The sequence below is a fragment of the Salmo salar genome, chromosome 15 (assembly GCF_965601325.2).
Source record: "Salmo salar chromosome 15, fSalSal1, whole genome shotgun sequence".
Taxonomy (NCBI): domain Eukaryota; kingdom Metazoa; phylum Chordata; class Actinopteri; order Salmoniformes; family Salmonidae; genus Salmo; species Salmo salar.
The window spans coordinates 84,544,606-84,566,309 of record NC_138305.1 but is presented as its reverse complement, the minus strand read 5'-3'; the positions used below and the strand labels follow the sequence as shown (position 1 = coordinate 84,566,309).

The window sequence follows — 21,704 nt, the reverse complement described above, 5'->3', positions numbered from 1 at the left end:
AAAAGCAGCACTAACCTTTGATGATCTTCATCAGATGACAATCCTAGGACATTATGTTATACAATACATGCATGTTTTGTTCAATCAAGTTCATATTTATATCAAAAACCAGCTTTTTACATTAGCTTGTGACTAGCATGTGACTAGCATTCCCACCGAACACTGCCGGTGAATTTACTAAATTACTCACGATAAACGAAAAAAGGTTTCAAGACTGGGCATTCAACTGAGACTGCTCTTCTCTGTGTCACGGAGGCTCTCCGCACTGCTAAAGCTAACTCTCTCTCCTCTGCTCTCATCCTTCTAGACCTATCTGCTGCCTTTGATACTGTGAACCATCAGATCCTCCTCTCCACCCTCTCCGAGTTGGGCATCTCCGGCGCGGCCCACGCTTGGATTGCGTCCTACCTGACAGGTCGCTCCTACCAGGTGGCGTGGCGAGAATCTGTCTCCGCACCATGCGCTCTCACCACTGGTGTCCCCCAGGGCTCTGTTCTAGGCCCTCTCCTATTCTCGCTATACACCAAGTCACTTGGCTCTGTCATATCCTCACATGGTCTCTCCTATCATTGCTATGCAGACGACACACAATTAATCTTCTCCTTTCCCCCTTCTGATAACCAGGCGGCGAATCGCATCTCTGCATGTCTGTCAGACATATCAGTGTGGATGACGGATCACCAGCTCAAGCTGAACCTCGGCAAGACGGAGCTGCTCTTCCTCCCGGGGAAGGACTGCCCGTTCCATGATCTCGCCATCACGGTTGACAACTCCCTTGTGTCCTCCTCCCAGAGTGCTAAGAACCTTGGCGTGATCCTGGACAACACCCTGTCGTTCTCCACTAACATCAAGGTGGTGACCCGATCCTGTAGGTTCATGCTCTACAACATTCGCAGAGTACGACCCTGCCTCACACAGGAAGCGGTGCAGGTCCTAATCCAGGCACTTGTCATCTCCCGTCTGGATTACTGCAACTCGCTGTTGGCTGGGCTCCCTGCCTGTGCCATTAAACCCCTACAACTCATCCAGAACGCCGCAGCCCGTCTGGTGTTCAACCTTCCCAAGTTCTCTCACGTCACCCCGCTCCTCCGCTCTCTCCACTGGCTTCCAGTTGAAGCTCGCATCCGCTACAAGACCATGGTGATTGCCTACGGAGCTGTGAAGGGAACGGCACCTCCATACCTTCAGGCTCTGATCAGGCCCTACACCCAAACAAGGGCACTGCGTTCATCCACCACTGGCCTGCTGGCCCCCCTACCTCTGAGGAAGCACAGTTCCCGCTCAGCCCAGTCAAAACTGTTCGCTGCTCTGGCACCCCAATGGTGGAACAAGCTCCCTCACGACGCCAGGACAGCGGAGTCAATCACCACCTTCCGGAGACACCTGAAACCCCACCTCTTTAAGGAATACCTAGGATAGGATAAAGTAATCCTTCTAACCCCCCCCCCCCCTTAAAAGATTTAGATGCACTATTGTAAAGTGGTTGTTCCACTGGATATCATAAGGTGAATGCACCATTTTGTAAGTCGCTCTGGATAAGAGCGTCTGCTAAATGACTTAAATGTAAATGTAATAAACGTTCACAAAAAACCTAATTATTTTATGAATTATAGATACAGAACTCCTCTATGCACTCGATATGTCCGATTTTAAAATAGCTTTTCGGTGAAAGCACATTTTGCAATATTCTCAGTAGATAGCCCGGCATCACAGGGCTAGCTATTTAGACACCCAGCAAGTTTAGCACTCACCAAAGTCAGATTTACTATAAGAAAAATGTTATTTCCTTTGCTGTTCTTCGTCAGAATGCACTCCCAGGACTTCTACTTCAATAAAGAATGTTGGTTTGGTCCCAAATAATCCATTGTTATATCCAAATAGCGGCGTTTTGTTCGTGCGTTCAAGACACTATCCGAAAGGGTAAATAAGGGTGACGAGCATGGCGCATTTCGTGACAAAAAAAATCTAAATATTCCATTACCGTACTTCGAAGCATGTCAACCGCTGTTTAAAATCAATTTTTATGCAATTTTTCTCGTAAAAAAGCGATAATATTCCGACCGGGAAAGCCTGTATACATACAAAGAGAGAGAAAATAAATACATCTCGTGCCCTCGTGCACGAGCGTGAGTCTCAGAGTACTCTGACCAGCCACTTTCCAAACGCGATAATGTGTTTCAGCCAGAGGCTGCCTCGATATCATTCAGATTTTTCCCGGGTTCTGAGAGCCTATGGGAGCCGTAGGAAGTGTCACGTTACGGCAAAGATCCTCAGTCTTCAATAAAAAGAGCCAAGATGAACAACAACTTGTCAGAGAGGGCGCTTCCTGTTTGGAATCTTCTCAGGTTTTTGCCTGCCATATGAGTTCTGTTATACTCACAGACACCATTCAAACAGTTTTAGAAACTTTAGGGTGTTTTCTATCCAAAGCCAATAATTATATGCATATTCTAGTTACTGGGCAGGAGTAGTAACCAGATTAAATTGGGTACGTTTTTTATCCGGCCGTGTCAATACTGCCCCCTAGCCCTAACAGGTTAAAGGTCCTAAATTATGTCAGCATGTTGTGCTGCTATTTTTATTGACTTGGCCAAAGCTTTTGATATGGTAGACCATTCCATTCTTGTAGGCCAGCTAAGGAGTATTGGGGTCTCTGAGGGGTCTTTGGCCTGGTTTGCAACAGTGGGGGAAAAAGTATTTGATCCCCTGCTGATTTTGTACATTTGCTCACTTACAAAGAAATCACCAGTCTATAATTTTAATAGTAGGTTTATTTGAACAGTGAGAGACAGAATAACAACAAAAAAATCCAGAAAAACGCATTTAAAAAATGTTATAAAATGATTTGCATTTTAATGAGGGAAATAAGTATTTGACCCCTCTGCAAAACATGACTTAGTACTTGGTGGCAAAACCCAATCACAGAGGTCAGACGTTTCTTGTAGTTGGCACCAGGTTTGCACACATCTCAGTAGGAATTTTGTCCCACTCCTCTTTGCAGATCTTCTCCAAGTCATTAAGGTTTCGAGGCTGACGTTTGGCAACTCGAACCTTCAGCTCCCTCCACAGATTTTTTATGGGATTAAGGTCTGGAGACTGGCTAGGCCACTCCAGGACCTTAATGTGCTTCTTCTTGAGCCACTCCTTTGTTGCCTTGGCCGTGTGTTTTGGGTAATTGTCATGCTGGAATACCCATCCACGACCCATTTTCAATGCCCAGGCTGAGAGAGGGAGGTTCTCACCCAAGATTTGACGGTACATGGCCCTGTTCATCGTCCCTTTGATGCAGTGAAGTTGTCCTGTCCCCTTAGCAGAAAAACACCCCCAAAGCATAATGTTTCCACCTCCATGTTTGACGGTGGGGATGGTGTTCTTGGGGTCATAGGCAGCATTCCTCCTCCTCCAAACACGGCGAGCTGAGTTGATGTCAAAGAGCTCCATTTTGGTCTCATCTGACCATAACACTTTCACCAGTTGTCCTCTGAGTCATTCAGATGTTCATTGGCAAACTTCAGACAGGCATGTATATGTATTCTTGAGCAGAGGGACCTTGTGGGCACTGCAGGATTACAGTCCTTCATGGCGTTGTGTGTTACCAATTGTTTTCTTGGTGAATATGGTCCCAGCTGCTTTGAGATCATTGACAAGATCCTCCCGTGTAGTTCTGGGCTGATTTCTCACCGTTCTCATGATCATTGCAACTCCACGAGGTGAGATCTTGCATGGAGCCCCAGGCCGAGGGATGTTGACAGTTCTTTTGTGTTTCTTCCATTTGCGAATAATCTCACCAAATGTTGTCACCTTCTCACCAAGCTGCTTGGCGATGGTCTTGTAGCCCATTCCAGCCTTGTGTAGGTCTACAATCTTGTCCCTGACATCCTTGGAGAGCTCTTTGGTCTTGGCCATGGTGGAGAGTTTGGAATCTGATTGATTGATTGCTTCTGTGGACAGGTGTCTATTTTACAGGTAACAAGCTGCGGTTAGGAGCACTCCCTTTAAGAGTGTGCTCCTAATCTCAGCTCGTTACCTGTATAAAAGACACCTGGGAGCCAGAAATCTTTCTGATTGAGAGGGGGTCAAATACTTATTTCCCTCATTAAAATGAAAATCAATTTATAACATTTTTGACATGCGTTTTTCTGGATTATTTTGTTGTTATTCTGTCTCTCACTGTTCGAATAAACCTACCATTAAAATTATAGACTGATCCTTTCTTTGTCAGTGGGCAAACGTACAAAATCAGCAGGGGATCAAATACTTTTTTCCCCCACTGTACCTACCTTTCTCAAAGAGTGCAGTGTATAAAGTCAGAACATCTGCTATCTCAACCACTGCCTGTCAGCAAGGTAGTATCCCAAGGCTCAATCTTAAACCCCGCGCTCTCCCAATATACATCAACTACATAGCTCAGGCAGTAGGAAGCTCTCTAATCCATTTATATGCAGATGATAAAGTCTTATACTCCCCTGGCCCCTCCCTGGATTTTGTGTGGAACGCTCTACAACAAAGCTTTCTTAGTGTCCAAGAAGATTTCTCTGCTCTTAACCTTATTCTGAACACCTCTAAAACAAAGCTAATGTGGTTTGGTAAGAAGAATGCCCCTCTCCCCACCGGTGTGATTACTATCTTTGAGGGTTTAGAGCTTGAGGAAGTCACCTCATACAATTACTTGGGAGTATGGCTAGACGGTACACTGTCCTTCTCTCAGCACATATCAAAGCTGCAGGCTAAGGCTAAATCTAGACTTGGTTTCCTCTATCGTAATCACTCCTCTTTCACCCAAGCTGCCAAACTGACCTTGATTCAGATGACCATCCTACCCATGCTAGATTACGGAGACGTAATTTATAGATCGGCAGGTATGGGTGCTCTCGAGAGGCTAGATGTTCTTTACCATTCGGCCATCAGATTTGGCACCAATGCTCCATATAGGACACATCACTGCACTCTATACTCCTCTGTAAACTGGTCATCTCTGTATACCCGTCGCAAGACCCTCTGGTTGATTCTTATTTATAAAACCCTCTTAGGCCTCACTCCCCCCATCTGAGATACCTACTGCATCCTCCACGTACAACACTTGTTCCGCCAGTCACATTCTGTTAAAGGTCCCCAAAGCACACAAATCCCTGGGTCGCTCCTCTTTTCAATTCGCTGCAGCTAGCGACTGGAACAAGTTGCAAAAACACTCAAACTGGACAGTTTCATCTCCATCTCTTCATTCAAGACTCAATCATGGACACTCTTACTGACAGTTGTGGCTGCTTCGCCTGATGTATTGTTGTCTCTACCTTCTTGCCCTTTGTGCTGTTGTCTTTGCCCAATAGTGTTTGTACCATGCTGTGCTGCTGCAATGTTGTGTTGCTACCATGTTGTTGTCATGTTGTGTTTCTACTATGCTGTGTTGTCATGTGTTGCTGCCATGCTATGTTGTTGTCTTAGGTCTCTCTTTATGTAGTGTTGTGGTGTCTTTCTTGTCGTGATGTGTGTTTTGTCCCTTATTTTTATTTTTAATCCCAGCCCCAATCCCTGCAGGAGCCCTTTTGGTAGGCTGTCATTGTAAATAAGAATTTGTTCATAACTGACTTGCCTAGTTAAATAAAGGTTAAATAAAAGAAAAATATGCCAAATAAATGTCACTAGAAAACAGCTTAAACAAATGCAGCTACTTTGGTGTTTTTCTGGCTTCACTGTTTGACGTGACTGTAAATTAGCCGTAATTGGCTAGCTAGCAAGCAAGGGATAAGAATGTTGACTGCCAGTATGGCAATAGAACATTTAGAAAGAACGAATGATTGGGTCGTGTCAATAGATACAAAACAAAAAGACTTGGTCGCGTCTCTGGCAACTGAACCAATAGAACGAACTACCAGCCAGTTTGGGTAGCAACCCTAGATTTATGTCGGGACTATATCTTGTGGGATGAAATAGTATGAATAAATTCATCAAAATAAAAGAAATTATGAAAATATGTAAATCATTATTTTAATATTGGTAACCCATTGTATAAAAGTTATAATGCCCTCGATGCCGGTGTTTGGAGGATATATTGGCACGGTTTGCCGACCCGAGAGAACAACACCCATGCCAATATATCCCCCAAACACCGGCTTCTCTGGCATTATCACTTAATTAAAATGTATTTATTTGTATAACTACCTGAATATTGATACTCATAAAAATGTTCTTGAAGGTTGAGTGATTTTGAGAAATGAATTGTAATAAGAACAACATTTTTAAACACCCAGCACTTGGGAAACATAGATCAGGCGTGGCCAACACTCCTGGAGCGCAAAAGAATTCACCAAAATTACAAAATGTTTCTGTCCTTACCTTGAAAGCAGTCTATGGACAAGGAGACTGCAATCTATGTTTGGTTACCCACTGCCATCAACCATTAAATTAGTATTTCATGTGCAGAGCCTTGGTGTAGTGGTAACACTGCCCGACATGTCGCATACAACTTTCCACCTGAGAACAGGAATCAATCACTGCTTCCAACCTTCCACTGTCTCTCCCATTAGTGTCTCCCCATCTAATTTCAAACAACCTCAAAATTATGTAAAATAAATATATATGTGCATACTTTAAATTGAATCCCCCAAAAATCACAAAGAAAGAAAGTGATACAATTTTGAGTGTTCTTTTAATGTTCAAAGCATCCTGAATACAATTGACCTGTATTCAGATGATAGGCGTAAACCATATAAAAATACATAGAATTGCAGGAAATGAGCTTTAAAACAGTAACATTTTCAGACCCCCATCTTGGGGTTGTGCCAGGGGGCAATAAAATTATCATAGCAAATCTCATCTAATTTTCTTCAAAAGTTGGCAGCCCTGGAAATATTAGGCTACTCTTATGCAGCCCAACACCCTTTTGGACCGACACTGACAGTTAGGTAGCAGCAATATAGTGAGACATGTCATTAGATGTCTGCTACTAGCAAAATATATGGTTATGCACATCCTGCAGACTAGCTGGACTGACAGTGAGTGTAAATTACTGTGTTACTATACTAGCTATATAATGAGAATAGGATGACTGGCTACTACTATACTAGTCTTTAGCAGACCAAGCTAGCAGTAAGTGACAGCTAGATAGCTAGCCAGCAAATCAAGACATGCGCATGCTTTTATTATCTGGCAAAGCAGAACGTAGCTAACGTTCTGGAACAAATTGGGTTATTTACCAAGTTTGATGGCACTATATGCGAGGCATTAGTTAAGCTTTTTTCCTGGCATAATTAACTTTTTTTCTTGCTAAAAATGTCAAACGCAGTCCCTGGATTCTGGAGCCATAACCTAAATCTCACGATAGCTTGTTTTAATTGAAGACCTAAAAGCAATATGTGTCCATCTAGCGAAAGCCCCGAATTTCAGATCGCCATTACTTTTGAGTGAACTGGGAAATTCAAAGAACATTTTTGTCATCCTGAGTAAAGGGACATTTTCACCAAATCTATCCATCAAGCAAGTGCTCCATGTCTTGCAATGTCTGCATTTCCTTTTGCTGTAAAAATAAAATCAGTAAAATTAGGCATTTGATGACAATTTATTTGACACATCAAATTAATAAATTCACTCATCAAAGCATTGAAGAAATTGCAGCTCACTTTTGCAATAATGACAAGAAAGTTTCCTGAGATGACAATGTCATAAACAATTTGACAACAGTCCGTCAAGCTGTTGGATTGTAAAAAAAAAAGATTTAAAAAAAAAGAGAGCCTCTAATCAAAGTTATGGTCAAACGCTAATGTCTAGAACATGTTACACTCACACACTGACTCATTGTGTAAGTATTATACCAGACATGAAAAATGTTTTTTTTACACATCAATTACAGACACTGACAAAATATTTCAAATAGTTCTAAAGTAACAGATAATTACATACAGATACAAACTGTTAATCTGCTACAAGCAAGTCAGACTGAAAATTGATTGACTGAATTTCTTACTTTTTAAAAACTCTGCATTGTTCATTAAGGGCCCATAAGTAAGCACATGAAAAACGCAATTTGATTTGAAACATTTGGAGACAACAAGAGGTCATATGAGGCCCAGGGGAATAAACATCAAGACTTGCATTTTGACAGCATAACATCTGCTAAACCATGTGGGGAGAGTTGGCATTTGGTTTCCCGTGAATTGACCACGTGATTATTTCTACAATGTTGCAAGTACATTTGAACAGATGACTCAAAATGAAAAGCTAGAGACCATGCCATAAAAAGCAAATGTGATTCTCTTTGGCCAATGCAAAAGTTCACCCTCTATACTAAAACTGTTGTACAGGAGCTAATCTTTCCTGACAAAAAAACAGTATTCTCTCTTCTCTGTGCCTTTACAGTGCTTCATTGGGCAGCAGGAGCACCTTTGGAAATATATATTAAATGGTAACTAACAACACAAAAAATGGACTTTGTCTTAAAGGGAAGGGGTGACCGGTGGTGAAAATGTAATCGACCCTGTCTTGTGGCCCTGGGGAACTGTTCTTCTCCATGAACAATCCAAACTCCTTTCTATGGGAAGTTCTCAATTGCATACTCCTCCTGTCCTCTCTCCTCAAAACCCACTGGAGGAGAACGTCAGAGGGGCGGGACCTCTGGCTTTCTCATCCAAAGGGTTTTGAGAAGGAGACGAGAAGTGGATGCGAGGAGTATGCAACTGAGATCTTCTCTATCGATTCCATCACTGATTGGTCCCTGGTTCGGCTTCTTCCTCTGTCGCTGATTGGCTGGAGTCTTCCTTCTGTGGCCTCACAGAACTCTTACTAATGGTCAGTAGATCTCGCAGCTCCTTGTTTTCAATCTAAATGCATGAGAATATTGGCCATGGGTTGATAAATAGTATTTTTATTTACCCGGACCCAGAGTCATAGTCTTAGATAATAATAAAATAGTAATAAAATTGCTTGATTTAACAACATTTTACCTCTAGCTGGGCAAGCCTCTCTCGCACAGAGCAGTAATGCTGGTCATCCACCTGAACAGCTCTTCTCATCACCTGACCCATCTCGCATATCCGCTCCAGTTGGCTTTGCACTTCCTTCATGATAATACAAATTCAAACAAATAAAACATGACACATAGCTAATACATTTATCACATGATAAAAACAGAGTCAATGTCAAATGTTATTACATTCATTCTGAGTAGACAGAAAGGGTGTGTACCTTGGCATGGTCCTCATGAAGGCTAAGAACAGGCTTTGTGTCCAGCTCCTTCTTTTCCATCATAAGCTGTAGCATTTGCTTGCGGTATCTACCCATGATCAATTCTAGCGCATACTGGTGCTCCTCCAAAGACAGCCACAGTTCTGTGGAGATTTAACACATCACCGGTCATATCTGTGCCTCAAATATATGACACATACATTGGTGTAATATATTAACAGCTGATGTTTTTCTCGTGCTGCAAACATTTGACACCGAATGACATTTGACTGAGACAAAGTGGGGTAGAATAAAATATTACAGTGATTAAAACATATGAATTGTGTCTTGCCTCGGTTTTCTTGCTGTAGTTCCTTTATTTGGGTATTCTCTTGCGTTAACAGGACGTGAGGCTTGTACTTTGACAACTCCTGTATCTCAGAACTTTCCTCCATGTACTAGGGGAACAGTGAACAGATAAATCCAAGGCTCTCATCTATATGCCATTAAAAAAAATACTAGATACGTATTCAGCAAGCTCGAAAGATAGCAGCAACCAAATGTACCTTGTCTGGAAGGGCATTCCCCACCTCTCTCATGCCCTGAACCTTCTGGCTGAGCGCTCCAGACTGTTCGATCAGTCCTTCCGCCGCCGTGTCGTGCTCTTTGAGCCTCTCAAGCAGCGTGCGAGCATCGCCAAGAACCTTTTCCAAAGTGCACGCCATACCTTTCTGCACTAGCTTGATTACAAACGGAAGACGCAGGTCCTTTTTACATTACATTTGCTAGCTAAATTAGCTAACCAATCATCGAAATAGCTAACCTTAGCTAGCTAGTTACAGTGGCAGATCTTTTGTAGATTAGCGGACAGATTAAATCCTTGCTTTACTGATATACGTCATAGATAAACATGAGTATCGTCAAGTATTTTGTGAAAATTGACCAAAATATCAAGAAATACTTCAAAAACAAACTCTCTGACCTGGAGACCGCTGTTTTCGGAACAAAATGTGACTCATTAGTTTTACATCACTTCCGGTCGTAAGCAGGGTTGCGTTCAAGATAGTAACACAGTTTCTAAACCCATAGGCGCAACATCGCGAGACTTCCAGGAACGCTTTTGAAATAGATAAACCAAACCAGCCTGCGGTTTGGTGTTAGAGAAGTCACTGAACACCTTTACATGCAGACCAATGTCCCGTTATTATTCGGGTACTGAAGTATTCGATTTCTGAGTTGTCATATAAACATCATATCCCGTTTACAATAACCCGAAAAAGTTTGTATCCCAGTTATGAGAAACCCGGATAAGATGCATGGGATAAGCTGATTTTAGACGGGATACTGTGGCATGTAACCATCTTATCCCCTTTACCACAGATAACAGTGAGGTTTAGGTATAAGAATATTTGCCTTTACAGTTGTTTTTCACGGTCTGCGCAGTTTCGCATATCATAGGTGTTGTGTGATGGCAAACAAATCACTTCAAAAAGTCGGCTACCTGCGCAGTTTGATCCACCATGATTCCATAATAATTTATTGTGCTGATGGACTCCGCACTCTGCTCTGCACTGGACATTATAGCGGAGCCTACTGGCCACTTTCACATCTAATTTAGACACGTTTCTGCTTATAATTTCCAACATTTGGTAGGCCATTTGTTTGTCAACTAAAGTTAGATACATGCAGCTTCTCTTCTGTCTTAACTTGTTGCCACAGAAAACTATGAAGTAGTTCTCACCTGAATAATGTCTTACATCGATAGAATGAATGCGTTTGTAATCTAGTTAACATCGGTAAAGGTGTCTGTTTCGTTTAGGGACCGGGGATTAAACGCAATAACTTCAAAACAGTGGAAAGATTGGTCCTGTGCAAAATGTCTCAATGTCATCAGTTTGACCGGTTTTAATGGGAAAAAACGGAGAAAACAATAAAACACGTTTCTGACTGCATTCAATTCCTCTTGGGTGCATATTTTTGTGGTTGAAATACTGTCTGCTTGCATAACAGTGTCAAAGATAACACATTACATGCATATTCACATTCTCTCAAGAGATGCTGAAATAATGAAATAATATTTCTCCATTCCTGTTCCCAAGACAAAATTAACATTTGTTGTATCATTTTACTGCAAGAAATGCATAATTTTTCAAGAGTTAATGGCATATTACATCATGTGAGAGGTTATAGGCCTACCTACAGTCAGTGTCCATATTTCAATATTCTGTTTAATCATGGATACAGGGATACTCATGAGCGGATATAGAAGGTGCATGTAAACTGCTTATCCCGAATAAGACCTTAAGCGGGATATGAGTTACTATCCGGAATACTGTGCACATGTAAACGTGTTCACCTGAGAGTAGTGAAAAATGATTCCTTAGTTGTTCATTTTCTCGAAATCTAATGGCACAACCTAGATTCGAGCCAATGTCTTAAGTAGATGAACATGTTATTACCTCCAACCTTGTGAAAGCATAAACTGACAAACATAGTCTCAGAGCATTTCGTATTATTCAGTACGTATTATTCAGACAGTCCATTTAGTGTGAAATGTTACGTTTGGTATGATTACATAAGACAGATGGTTACTTAAGGCAAAAACAAAAGGACTTTGGTCTTTACCTCGTCTTTACCACGTTCACGTGCTCGTCAGAACCAGGAAACGTACATTTTTTAATTGCTAACTTGTTGTAGTTAAGCCACATTCAATACAACTGGGGACTTGGAAAAAACGACCACCGACTGGGATATATTTTTTGGAACGGTCATCCAACTCAGAATTCCAACTCGGGAACTTGGGCCTCTTTCTAGCTCTCCGACTTTCCAACCTGAATTTCACTGACATCAGGATTTGACCTCATATTTTCCAGAGTTCCCAGTTGCCTTGAACGCACCATTATACCACATTGTTCTATCTAGTTCCGACTAACATGTGAACGCGGCATCATACCCTAACTTTGTGAAGGTATTGCGTGACGATTAGCTAGCTATCGTGTGACTCAGCATGATAACGTGAATGCAATTGGTCGACAGTCTGCTGGGTGGGGCGTTAGACGTTTCTCCATTCATTGCACAATAGGATTCCTATCTCCTTCTTTCTCTAATATCTCTGGGATCCGTTTTGATTTTAGCATGTAAATCTTGGTGGGGCAACTCCCCCAAATGTTTTTAGATGCATGCCAGCAAAGACACTACACAGCACAACACTAAACAATACATGGATTGCACTATAACGGCGACAAGCGGTGCCCACAAACTGTTAGGGCCTACATAAAGTTGTCCCAAGAGCAGAGCTTTCTTTCCAGCACAATGAAGTGAATCCTTACCAGCACTACACTTGGCTATCAGCGGAGCCTTGTCTGACAGCAAAACAATTCATTCAGCCTTGTTTACTGCCTTTTTAAAAACATAGCTGATCTTTTTTATTTATTTTTATTTCACCTTTAGGCAAGTTGAGAACAAGTTCTCATTTACAATTGCGACCTGGCCAAGATAAAGCAAAGCAGTTTGACACATACAACAACACAGAGTTACACATGGAGTAAAACAAACATACAGTCAATAATACAGTCGAAAAATAAGTCTATATACAATGTGAGCAAATGAGGTGAGATAAGGGAGGTAAAGGCAAAAAAAAGGCCATGGTGGAGAAGTACATACAATATAGCATGTAAAACACTGGAATGGTAGATTTGCTGTGGAAGAAAGTGCAAAGTAGAAATATAAATAATGGGGTGCAAAGGAGCAAAATAAATAAATACAGTAGGAGAGAGGTAGTTGTTTGGGCTAAATTATAGATGGGCTATGTACAGGTGCAGTAATCTGTGAGCTGCTCTGGCAGCTGGTGCTAAAAGCTAGTGAGGGAGATAAGTGTTTCCAGTTTCAGAGATTTTTGTAGTTCGTTCCAGTCATTGGCAGCAGAGAACTGGAAGGAGAGGCGGCCGAAGGAGGAATTGGCTTTGGGGGTGCTACAGGTGGGTGCTGCTATGGTGACCAGCGAGCTGAGATAAGGGGGGACTTTACCTAGCAGGGTCTTGTAGATGACCTGGAGCCAGTGGGTTTGGCGACGAGTATGAAGCGAGGGCCAGCCAACAAGAGCGTTCAAGTCACAGTGGTGGGTAGTATATGGGGCTTTGGTTACAAAACGGATGGCACTGTGATAGACTGCATCCAATTTATTGAGTAGGGTATTGGGGGCTATTTTGTAAATGACATCGCCGAAGTCGAGTATTGGTAGGATGGTCAGTTTTACGAGGGTATGTTTGGCAGCATGAGTAAAGGATGCTTTGTTGCGAAATAGGAAACCAATTCCAGATTTAATTTTGGAATGGAGATGTTTGATGTGAGTCTGGAAGGAGAGTTTACAGTCTAACCAGACACCTAGGTATTTGTAGTTGTCCACATATTCAGAAGTCAGAACCGTCCAGAGTAGTGACGCTGGACGGGCGAGCAGGTGCAGGCAGCGATCGGTTGAAGAGCATGCATTTAGTTTTACTTGTATTTAAGAGCAGTTGGAGGCCACGGAAGGAGAGTTTTATGGCATTGAAGCTCATCTGGAGGGTTGTTAACACAGTGTCCAAAGAAGGGCCAGAAGTATACAGAATGGTGTCGTCTGCGTAGAGGTGGATAAGAGACTCACCAGCAGCAAGAGCAACATCATTGATGTATACAGAGAAGAGAGTCGGCCCAAGAATTGAACCCTGTGGCACCCCCATAGAGACTGCCAGAGGTCCGGACAACAGGCCCTCCGATTTGACACACTGAACTCTATCAGAGAAGTAGTTGGTGAACCAGGCGAGGCAATCATTTGAGGAACCAAGACTATTGAGTCTGCCGATGAGGATGTGGTGATTGACAGAGTCGAAAGCCTTGGCCAGGTCAATGAATACGGCTGCACAGTATTGTTTCTTATTGATGGCGGTTAAGATATCGTTTAGGACCTTGAGCGTGGCTGAGGTGCACCCATGACCAGCTCTGAAACCAGATTGCATAGCGGAGAAGGTGCGGTGGGATTCGAAATGGTCAGTAATCTGTTTGTTGACTTGGCTTTTGAAGACCTTAGAAAGGCAGGGTAGGATAGATATAGGTCTGTAGCAGTTTGGGTCAAGAGTGTCCCAAACTATGGCTGACTTGCTTAAACAAATGTGGTTTCTACTGACAATTGAGATGTACAAACTATGGCATAAGGGAACAATGAGCGAATAAGAGGCATTCCGTAATTTCGATTAGGACATTAATGAGCGAGCGACGACGGATGTAGTCAATATAACTGTGTTCAGCACTTTTGAAATGTACAGCGACAGAATGCAGAATATGGGCTGCTCTTACAGTATTTTTCCTGTACACCAAGTCAGAACCGTAGGATAAATAAAGGGGGAATATAAGCAGACAATGAAATCTCTTACAATATTCGATTTTGACATTTCTCAAAAACAGGTTATAGGCTACCTGTGCAGCAATACCGAGTCAGAACAGTAACGCTAGGTGAAATTAAGTGGTGAAAATAGACCAAATGATTAGGGTGAGGCACATGGTCTACTAACAGCTTACTACAGAACATACACTTAGTATTCATTTCTTAGCTATAGTACACATATCTCCCTTGCATATTACATAATTTATGCAGCAGCATACAATACATTTTTGGACTCACCTTGGCTTGTGATCTGCTCACATAAACATGAAGGTGGAGCGGCAGTCCTTTGTGGGCAAATTTTGTCATCAAACTTTGTCATCAAAGTCTGGCATTCTCTGGATTTATGGTGTGAACTCAGAAAAAAAACACAGCCACTCCATTGAATAGCAGGCTACTGGTTGCTTTGCAATGCTTGCAGTTAGCCACTGACTCCTTCCAAATGACTCATTGTTGAATTTGCGATTTCCAACTTGTTGTGTAATCTTTGTCCAACCGCCGATGAGCACCGATACGTTTTATCTATAATGTCTCTTCATATGACAAGGATTAAAAAGGATTTGCCAGTAGATTGCCAACGCTAAGACTTTGAAAGTAAGATGTTGACATGATCTGTTCAATCAAAGATACTGTACATATAGCGTGATTTGACGTCATTTTATCTGTGGCCAATGACCTTGAGCCTTCTTGGATGGGCACTTGTAATATAACTCTATGGCAGAACCCAAAGGGCTGACATGTTGGATGTCTACCCTTACTAAGGACTTAAACTTGACGATGACGTCGTCTCCCCATAAGTGACAGAACACTGAGCCAATCATGGCGCAATGCTCCTATTTTTGGCTGGCTCGCCCCACCACCACAGAAAACTGGGGCGGCAGGCTACCTGGGTTAGAGCGTTGGACTAGTAACCGAAAGGTTGCAAGATCAAATCCCCGAGCTGACAAGCTAAAAACCTGTCATTCTGCCCCTGAACCCACTGTTCCTAGGCTGTCATTGAAAATAAGAATTTGTTCTTAACTGACTTGCCTTGTTAAATAAAGGTAAAATTAAAGAAAGAGTCGAAACACCTGCATTTGGAGCTGCCTTACTCAAGAAAACAAAAAAGAAACGGTGTGTATGTAGCTTTATTAACGCAATAATATATATATTTTACATTGTGTTACGTTCCCCAGTTTCTGTGTTGTGGTTTGTGTATTATCATGTATGTATTTCAGGAAATGGATTCCTGAAATTCTCTACGAGCAGCTGATTGGTCAATCAACATTGATGATTGGAGAGCTGACCCCGCCCCCTCGTCAGGACGCAGCTGTCTCAATTAACAACCCCAATATAAGCCAGTGTGCTGTTGCTCAGGGAAAGAGAGAGACACTGAGATTTTTTGCTGAGAGAGGAGGTTGAAGGCAGAGGGTTATATATGTTGGTTGTTTCTCAGAAAGAGAATTGGGTATGTACTTAGTTAGTTTAGTGCACCAGGTGGTGCTAGTTAGGTAAGTAGTGGGTAGGCAGGTAAGGTAGGAGAGGGGGTTTTGATATTTACTTTCTTTGCTTTGGTTCCGTCCAGCCCCTTTTCCCCAAACTTACCGTGTGAAGGAATAAATTCCCTGTTAACGGTATTCTCTGCCTATTTGTCATCCTTACTCACACCTACAGTCCATATCTCTTTCACACCACGGAGAGTTAAGTTGTAGTAGGGTGTTGCGTTCCCTCTTTCTAGAGGCGTGCGTAACACATTGTTTGAAAACTGATGTGACACATACAGTGGGGCAAAAAAGTATTTAGTCAGCCACCAATTGTGCAAGTTCTCCCACTTAAAAAGATGAGAGGCCTGTAATTTTCATCATAGGTACACGTCAACTATGAAAGACAAAATGAGAAAAAAAATCCAGAAAATCACATTGTAGGATTTTTAATTAATTTATTTGCAAACTATGGTGGAAAATAAGTATTTGGTCACCTACAAACAAGCAAGATTTCTGGCTCTCACAGACCTGTAACTTCTTCTTTAAGAGGCTCCTCTGTCCTCCACTCGTTACCTGGCACCTGTTAATGGCACCTGTTTGAACTTGTTATCAGTATAAAAGACATCTGTCCACAACCTCAAACAGTCACACTCCAAACTCCACTATGGCCAAGACCAAAGAGCTGTCAAAGGACACCAGAAACAAAATTGTAGACCTGCACCAGGCTGGGAAGACTGAATCTGCAATAGGTAAGAAGCTTGGTTTGAAGAAATCAACTGTGGGAGCAATTATTAGGAAATGGAAGACATACAAGACCACTGATAATCTCCCTCAATCTGGGGCTCCACGCAAGATCTCACCCCGTGGGGTCAAAATGATCACAAGAACAGTGAGCAAAAATCCCAGAACCACACGGGGGGACCTAGTGAATGACCTGCAGAGAGCTGGGACCAAAGTAACAAAGCCTACCATCAGTAACACACTACGCCGCCAGGGACTCAAATCCTGCAATGCCAGACGTGTCCCCCTGCTTAAGCCAGTACATGTCCAGGCCCATCTGAACTATGCTAGAGAGCATTTGGATGATCCAGAAGAGGATTGGGAGAATGTCATATGGTCAGATGAAACCAAAATAACTTTTTGGTAAAAACTCAACTCGTCGTGTTTGGAGGACAAAGAATGCTGAGTTGCATCCAAAGAACACCATACCTACTGTGAAGCATGGGGGTGGAAACATCATGCTTTGGGGCTGTTTTTCTGCAAAGGGACCAGGACGACTGATCCGTGTAAAGGAAAGAATGAATGGGGCCATGTATCGTGAGATTTTGAGTGAAAACCTCCTTCCATCAGCAAGGGCATTGAAGATGAAACGTGGCTGGGTCTTTCAGCATGACAATGATCCCAAACACACCGCCCGGGCAACGAAGGAGTGGCTTCGTAAGAAGCATTTCAAAGTCCTGGAGTGGCCTAGCCAGTCTCCAGATCTCAACCCCATAGAAAATCTTTGGAGGGAGTTGAAAATCCGTGTTGCCCAGCGACAGCCCCAAAACATCACTGCTCTAGAGGAGATCTGCATGGAGGAATGGGCCAAAATACCAGCAACAGTGTGTGAAAACCTTGTGAAGACTTACAGAAAACGTTTGACCTGTGTCATTGCCAACAAAGGGTATATAACAAAGTATTGAGAAACTTTTGTTATTGACCAAATACTTATTTTCCACCATAATTTGCAAATAAATTCATTAAAAATCCTACAATGTGATTTTTCTGGATTTTTTTTTCTCATTTTGTCTGTCATAGTTGAAGTGTACCTATGATGAAAATTACAGGCCTCTCATCTTTTTAAGTGGGAGAACTTGCACAATTGGTGGCTGACTAAATACTTTTTTGCCCCACTGTATTAATGCTAAAATAACATACAAAACAGGCAAGCTCTCCCCCGCCCCCCAATTTTTTTTTTTTATATTTATATACGTATACATACAGTTGAAGTTTACATACACCTTAGCCAAATACATTGAAACTCAGTTTTTCACAATTCCTGACATTTAATCCCTGTAAAAATTCCCTGTCTAAGGTCAGGTAGGATCACCACTTTATTTGAACAATGTGAAATGTCAGAATAATAGTAGAGAATGATTTATTTCTTTCATCACATTCCCAGTGGGTCAGAAGTTTACATACACTCAATTTGTATTTGGTAGCATTGCCTTTAAATTGTTTAACTTGGGTCAATCATTTTGGGTAGCCTTCCACAAGCTTCCCACAATAAGTTGGGTGAATTTGGGCCCATTCCTCTGAACAGAGCTTGGTGTAACTGAGTCAGGTTTGTAGGACTCCTTGCTCGCACAACTTCTGCCCACATATGTTCTATAGGTTTGAGGTCAGGGCTTTGTGATGGCCATTCCAATACCTTGACTTTGTTGTCCTTAAGCCATTTTGCCACAACTTTGGAAGTATGCTTGGGGTCAGTGTCCATTTGGAAGACCCATTTGCGACCAAGCTTTAACTTCCTGACTGATGTCTTGAGATGTTGCTTCAATATATCCACATCATTTTCTGTCCTCATGATGCCATCTATTTTGTGAAGTGCACCAGTCCCTCCTGCAGGAGAGAGCCCCCACAACATGATGCTGCCACCTCCGTGCTTCATGGCTGGGAGGGTTTTTTTCGGCTTGCAAGCCTCCCCCTTTTTCCTCCAAACATAACGATGGTTGTTATGGCCAAACAGTTCTATTTTTGTTTCATCAGACCAGAGGACATCTCTCCAAAAAGTACAATCTTTGTCCCCATGTGAAAGTTGCAAACCGTAGTCTGGCTTTTTTATGGTGGTTTTGGAGCAGTGGTTTCTTTCTTGCTGAGCGGCCTTTCAGGTTATGTCGATATAGGACTCGTTTTACTGTGGATATAGATACTTTTGTACCTGTTCCCTCCAGCATCTTCACAAGGTCCTTTGCTGTTGTTCTGGGATTGATTTTTACTTTTCGCACCAAAATACATTCATCGCTAGGAGACAGAATGCGTCTCCTTCCTGAGCGGTATGACGGCTGCGTGGTCCCATGGTGTTTATACTTGCGTACTATTGTTTGTATAGATGAACATGGTACCTTCAGGCGTTTGTAAATTGCTCCCAAGGATGAACCAGACTTGTGGAAGTCTACAATTTTTTTCCTGAGGTCTTGGCTGATTTCTTTTCATTTTCCCATGATGTCAAGCAAAGAGGCGCTGAGTTTGACGGTAGGCCTTGAAATACATCCACAGGCTTTTCCAACAGTCTTGAAGTAGTTCCCACATATGCTGAGCACTTGTTGGCTGCTTTTCCTTCACTCTGTGGTCTGACTCATCCCAAACCATCTAAATTGGGGTGAGGTCAGGAAATTGTGGAGGCCAGGTCATCTGATGCAGCACTGCATCACTCTCCTTCTTGGTAAAATATCCCTTACACAGCCTGGAGGTGTGTTGGGTTATTGTCCTGTTGAAAAACAAATGATCGTCTACTAAGCCAAAACCAGATGGGATGGCATATTGTTGCAGAATGCTGTGGTAGCCATGCTGGTTAAGTGTGCCTTGAATTCTAAGTAAATCAAAGACAGTGTCACCAGCGAAGCACCCCCACAATATAACACCTCCTCCATGCTTTACGGTGGGAAATACACATGCAGAGATCATCCCATCCGTTCACCCACACTGTATCTCACAAAGACACAGCGGTTGGAACCAAAAATCTCCAATTTGGAATCCAGACCAAAGGACAAATGTCCACCGGTCTAGTGTCCATTGCTCGTGTTTCTTGGCCCAAGCAAGTCCCTTCTTCTTATTGGTGTCCTTTAGTAGTGGTTTCTTTGCAGAAATTTGACCATGAAGGCCTGATTCACACAGTCTCATCTGAACAGTTGATGTTGAGATGTGTCTGTTACTTGAACTCTGTGAAGCATTTATTTGGGCTGCAATTTCTGAGGCTGGTAACTCTAATGAACTTATCCTCTGCAGCGGAGGTAACTCTGGGTTTTCCATTCCTGTGGCGGTCCTCATGAGAGCCAGTTTCATCATAGCGCTTGATGGTTTTGTGACTGCTCTTGAAAAAACTTCCAAAGTTCTTAAAATGTTCCGTACTGACTGACCTTCATGTCTTAAAGTAATGATGAACTGTAATTTCTCTTTGCTTATTTGAGCTGTTCTTGCCATAATATGTACTTGGACCTTTACCAAATAGGGCTATCTTCTGTATACCCCCCCACCTTGATACAACACAACTGATTGTCTCAAACGCATTAAGAAGGAAATCAATTCCACAAATTAACTTTTAAGGAGGCACACCTGTTAATTGAAATGCATTCCAGGTGACTACATCATGAAGCTCTTTGAGAGAATGCCAAGAGTGTGCAAAGCTGACATCAAGGCAAAGGGTGGCTATTTGAAGAATCTCAAATCTATTTTGATTTGTTTAACACTTTTTTTGGTTACTACTTGATTCCATATGTGCTATTTCATAGTTTTAATGTCCACAATTATTCTACAAATTGTTAAAATAAGAACCCTTGAGTGAGTAGGTGTTCTAAAATGTTTGACCGGTAGTGTATATATTTAGGTAAAGAGAAAGGCCCAACTCTGCAGAAAATCTGCCTCCTGTGGCTGCTTTGTGTGATGTATTCTTGTCTCTACCTTCTTGGCCTTTATGCTGTTGTCTGTGCCCAATAACGTTTGTACCCTGTTTTGTGCTGCTACCATGTTGTGCTGCTGCCATGCTGTGTTATCATGTGTTGCTGCCATGCTATGTTGTTGTCTTAGGTCTCTGTCACGCACTGATCTGTTTCTCCTGTCCTTGTGATTGTCTCCACCCCCTTCAGATGTCGCTTATTTCCCCCAGTGTATTTATCCCTGTGTTTCCTGTCTCTCTGTGCCAGTTTGTCTTGTATGTTTCCAAGTTAACCAGTGTTTTTTTTCCTGTTCTTTGGCTTCTTGCATTATTTTTTTTTAAATAATTAAGTCCTCCTGCTTTTGACCCTTGCCTGTTTCTGGACTTTGTACCCACCTGCCTGACCATTCTGCCCGCCTTGACCACGAGCCTGTCTGCCACTCTGTACTTGGACTCTGATCTGGTTTTGATCTTTTTTCCTGTCCTCTACCATTCTCTTGCCTACCCCTTTGGATTAATGAACTGTGTAAGACTCCAACCATCTGCCTCCTGTGTCTACATTTGGGGTCTTGCCTTGAGAGTCTCACTTTGTGCTGTGTTGTCTCTCTTGTTGTCATGTGTTTTGTCCTATATTTGTATTTAATTTATTTTTAATCACCCATCCCCGCATGAGGCCTTTCGCCTTTTGGTAGGCCGCCATTGTAAATAAGAATTTGTTCTTAACTGACTTGACTAGTTAAATAAAAACTCCCTCCAGCAGGCATAACTGCAGGAAGTAGGGTTGCTGATGGTGCTGTAGCACCCCCTGAAGAATCTGATTATTTCATTTTTTAATCAGCAATATTTATTTTTTGAAAACATGTATTTTTAACAAAAGTTGTGCACTGGGCCTTTACTAGTCGTTTATTAGCAGACCGTCTGTAGCGCTGGCAAGAAAAAAATATGTTCTGTCAAATTTGGTCTCCAAAAAAATGAATGGCTTATTTGCTACTTGAGGTTTATTTGATTGAATAGAAGTTTCATAATGCTTAGG

At 42.2% G+C, this 21,704-nt stretch overlaps 1 protein-coding gene across 3 annotated transcripts; it reads right to left on the bottom strand.

Moving 5' to 3' along the window:
- Positions 1-6,627: 6,627 nt before the first annotated feature.
- Positions 6,628-12,053, bottom strand: sike1 (suppressor of IKBKE 1). Of its 3 annotated transcripts, none has more exons than XM_014145627.3 (6): positions 11,782-12,053; positions 9,723-9,896; positions 9,509-9,614; positions 9,178-9,320; positions 8,937-9,050; positions 6,628-8,813 (listed from the first exon to the last, which is right to left on the bottom strand). In XM_014145627.3, the coding sequence occupies exons 2-6, from the start codon at positions 9,879-9,881 to the stop codon at positions 8,694-8,696; spliced, it is 642 nt and encodes a 213-aa protein (XP_014001102.1). In that variant the 5' UTR covers positions 9,882-9,896; positions 11,782-12,053; the 3' UTR covers positions 6,628-8,693.
- Between the last annotated feature and the right edge of the window lie 9,651 nt (positions 12,054-21,704).

Bases quoted from the DNA above. Each gene is read 5' to 3' on its own strand.
- sike1 (XM_014145627.3), bottom strand. From the start codon at position 9,881: ATGGCGTGCACTTTGGAAAAGGTTCTTGGCGATGCTCGCACGCTGCTT. The intron at 9,321-9,508 runs GCAAGACACAAT...AAATCTCCACAG, and splicing joins ACTACAGCAAGAAAACCGAG to AACTGTGGCTGTCTTTGGAG. The intron at 9,051-9,177 runs GTACACACCCTT...ATTATCATGAAG, and splicing joins TTCATGAGGACCATGCCAAG to GAAGTGCAAAGCCAACTGGA.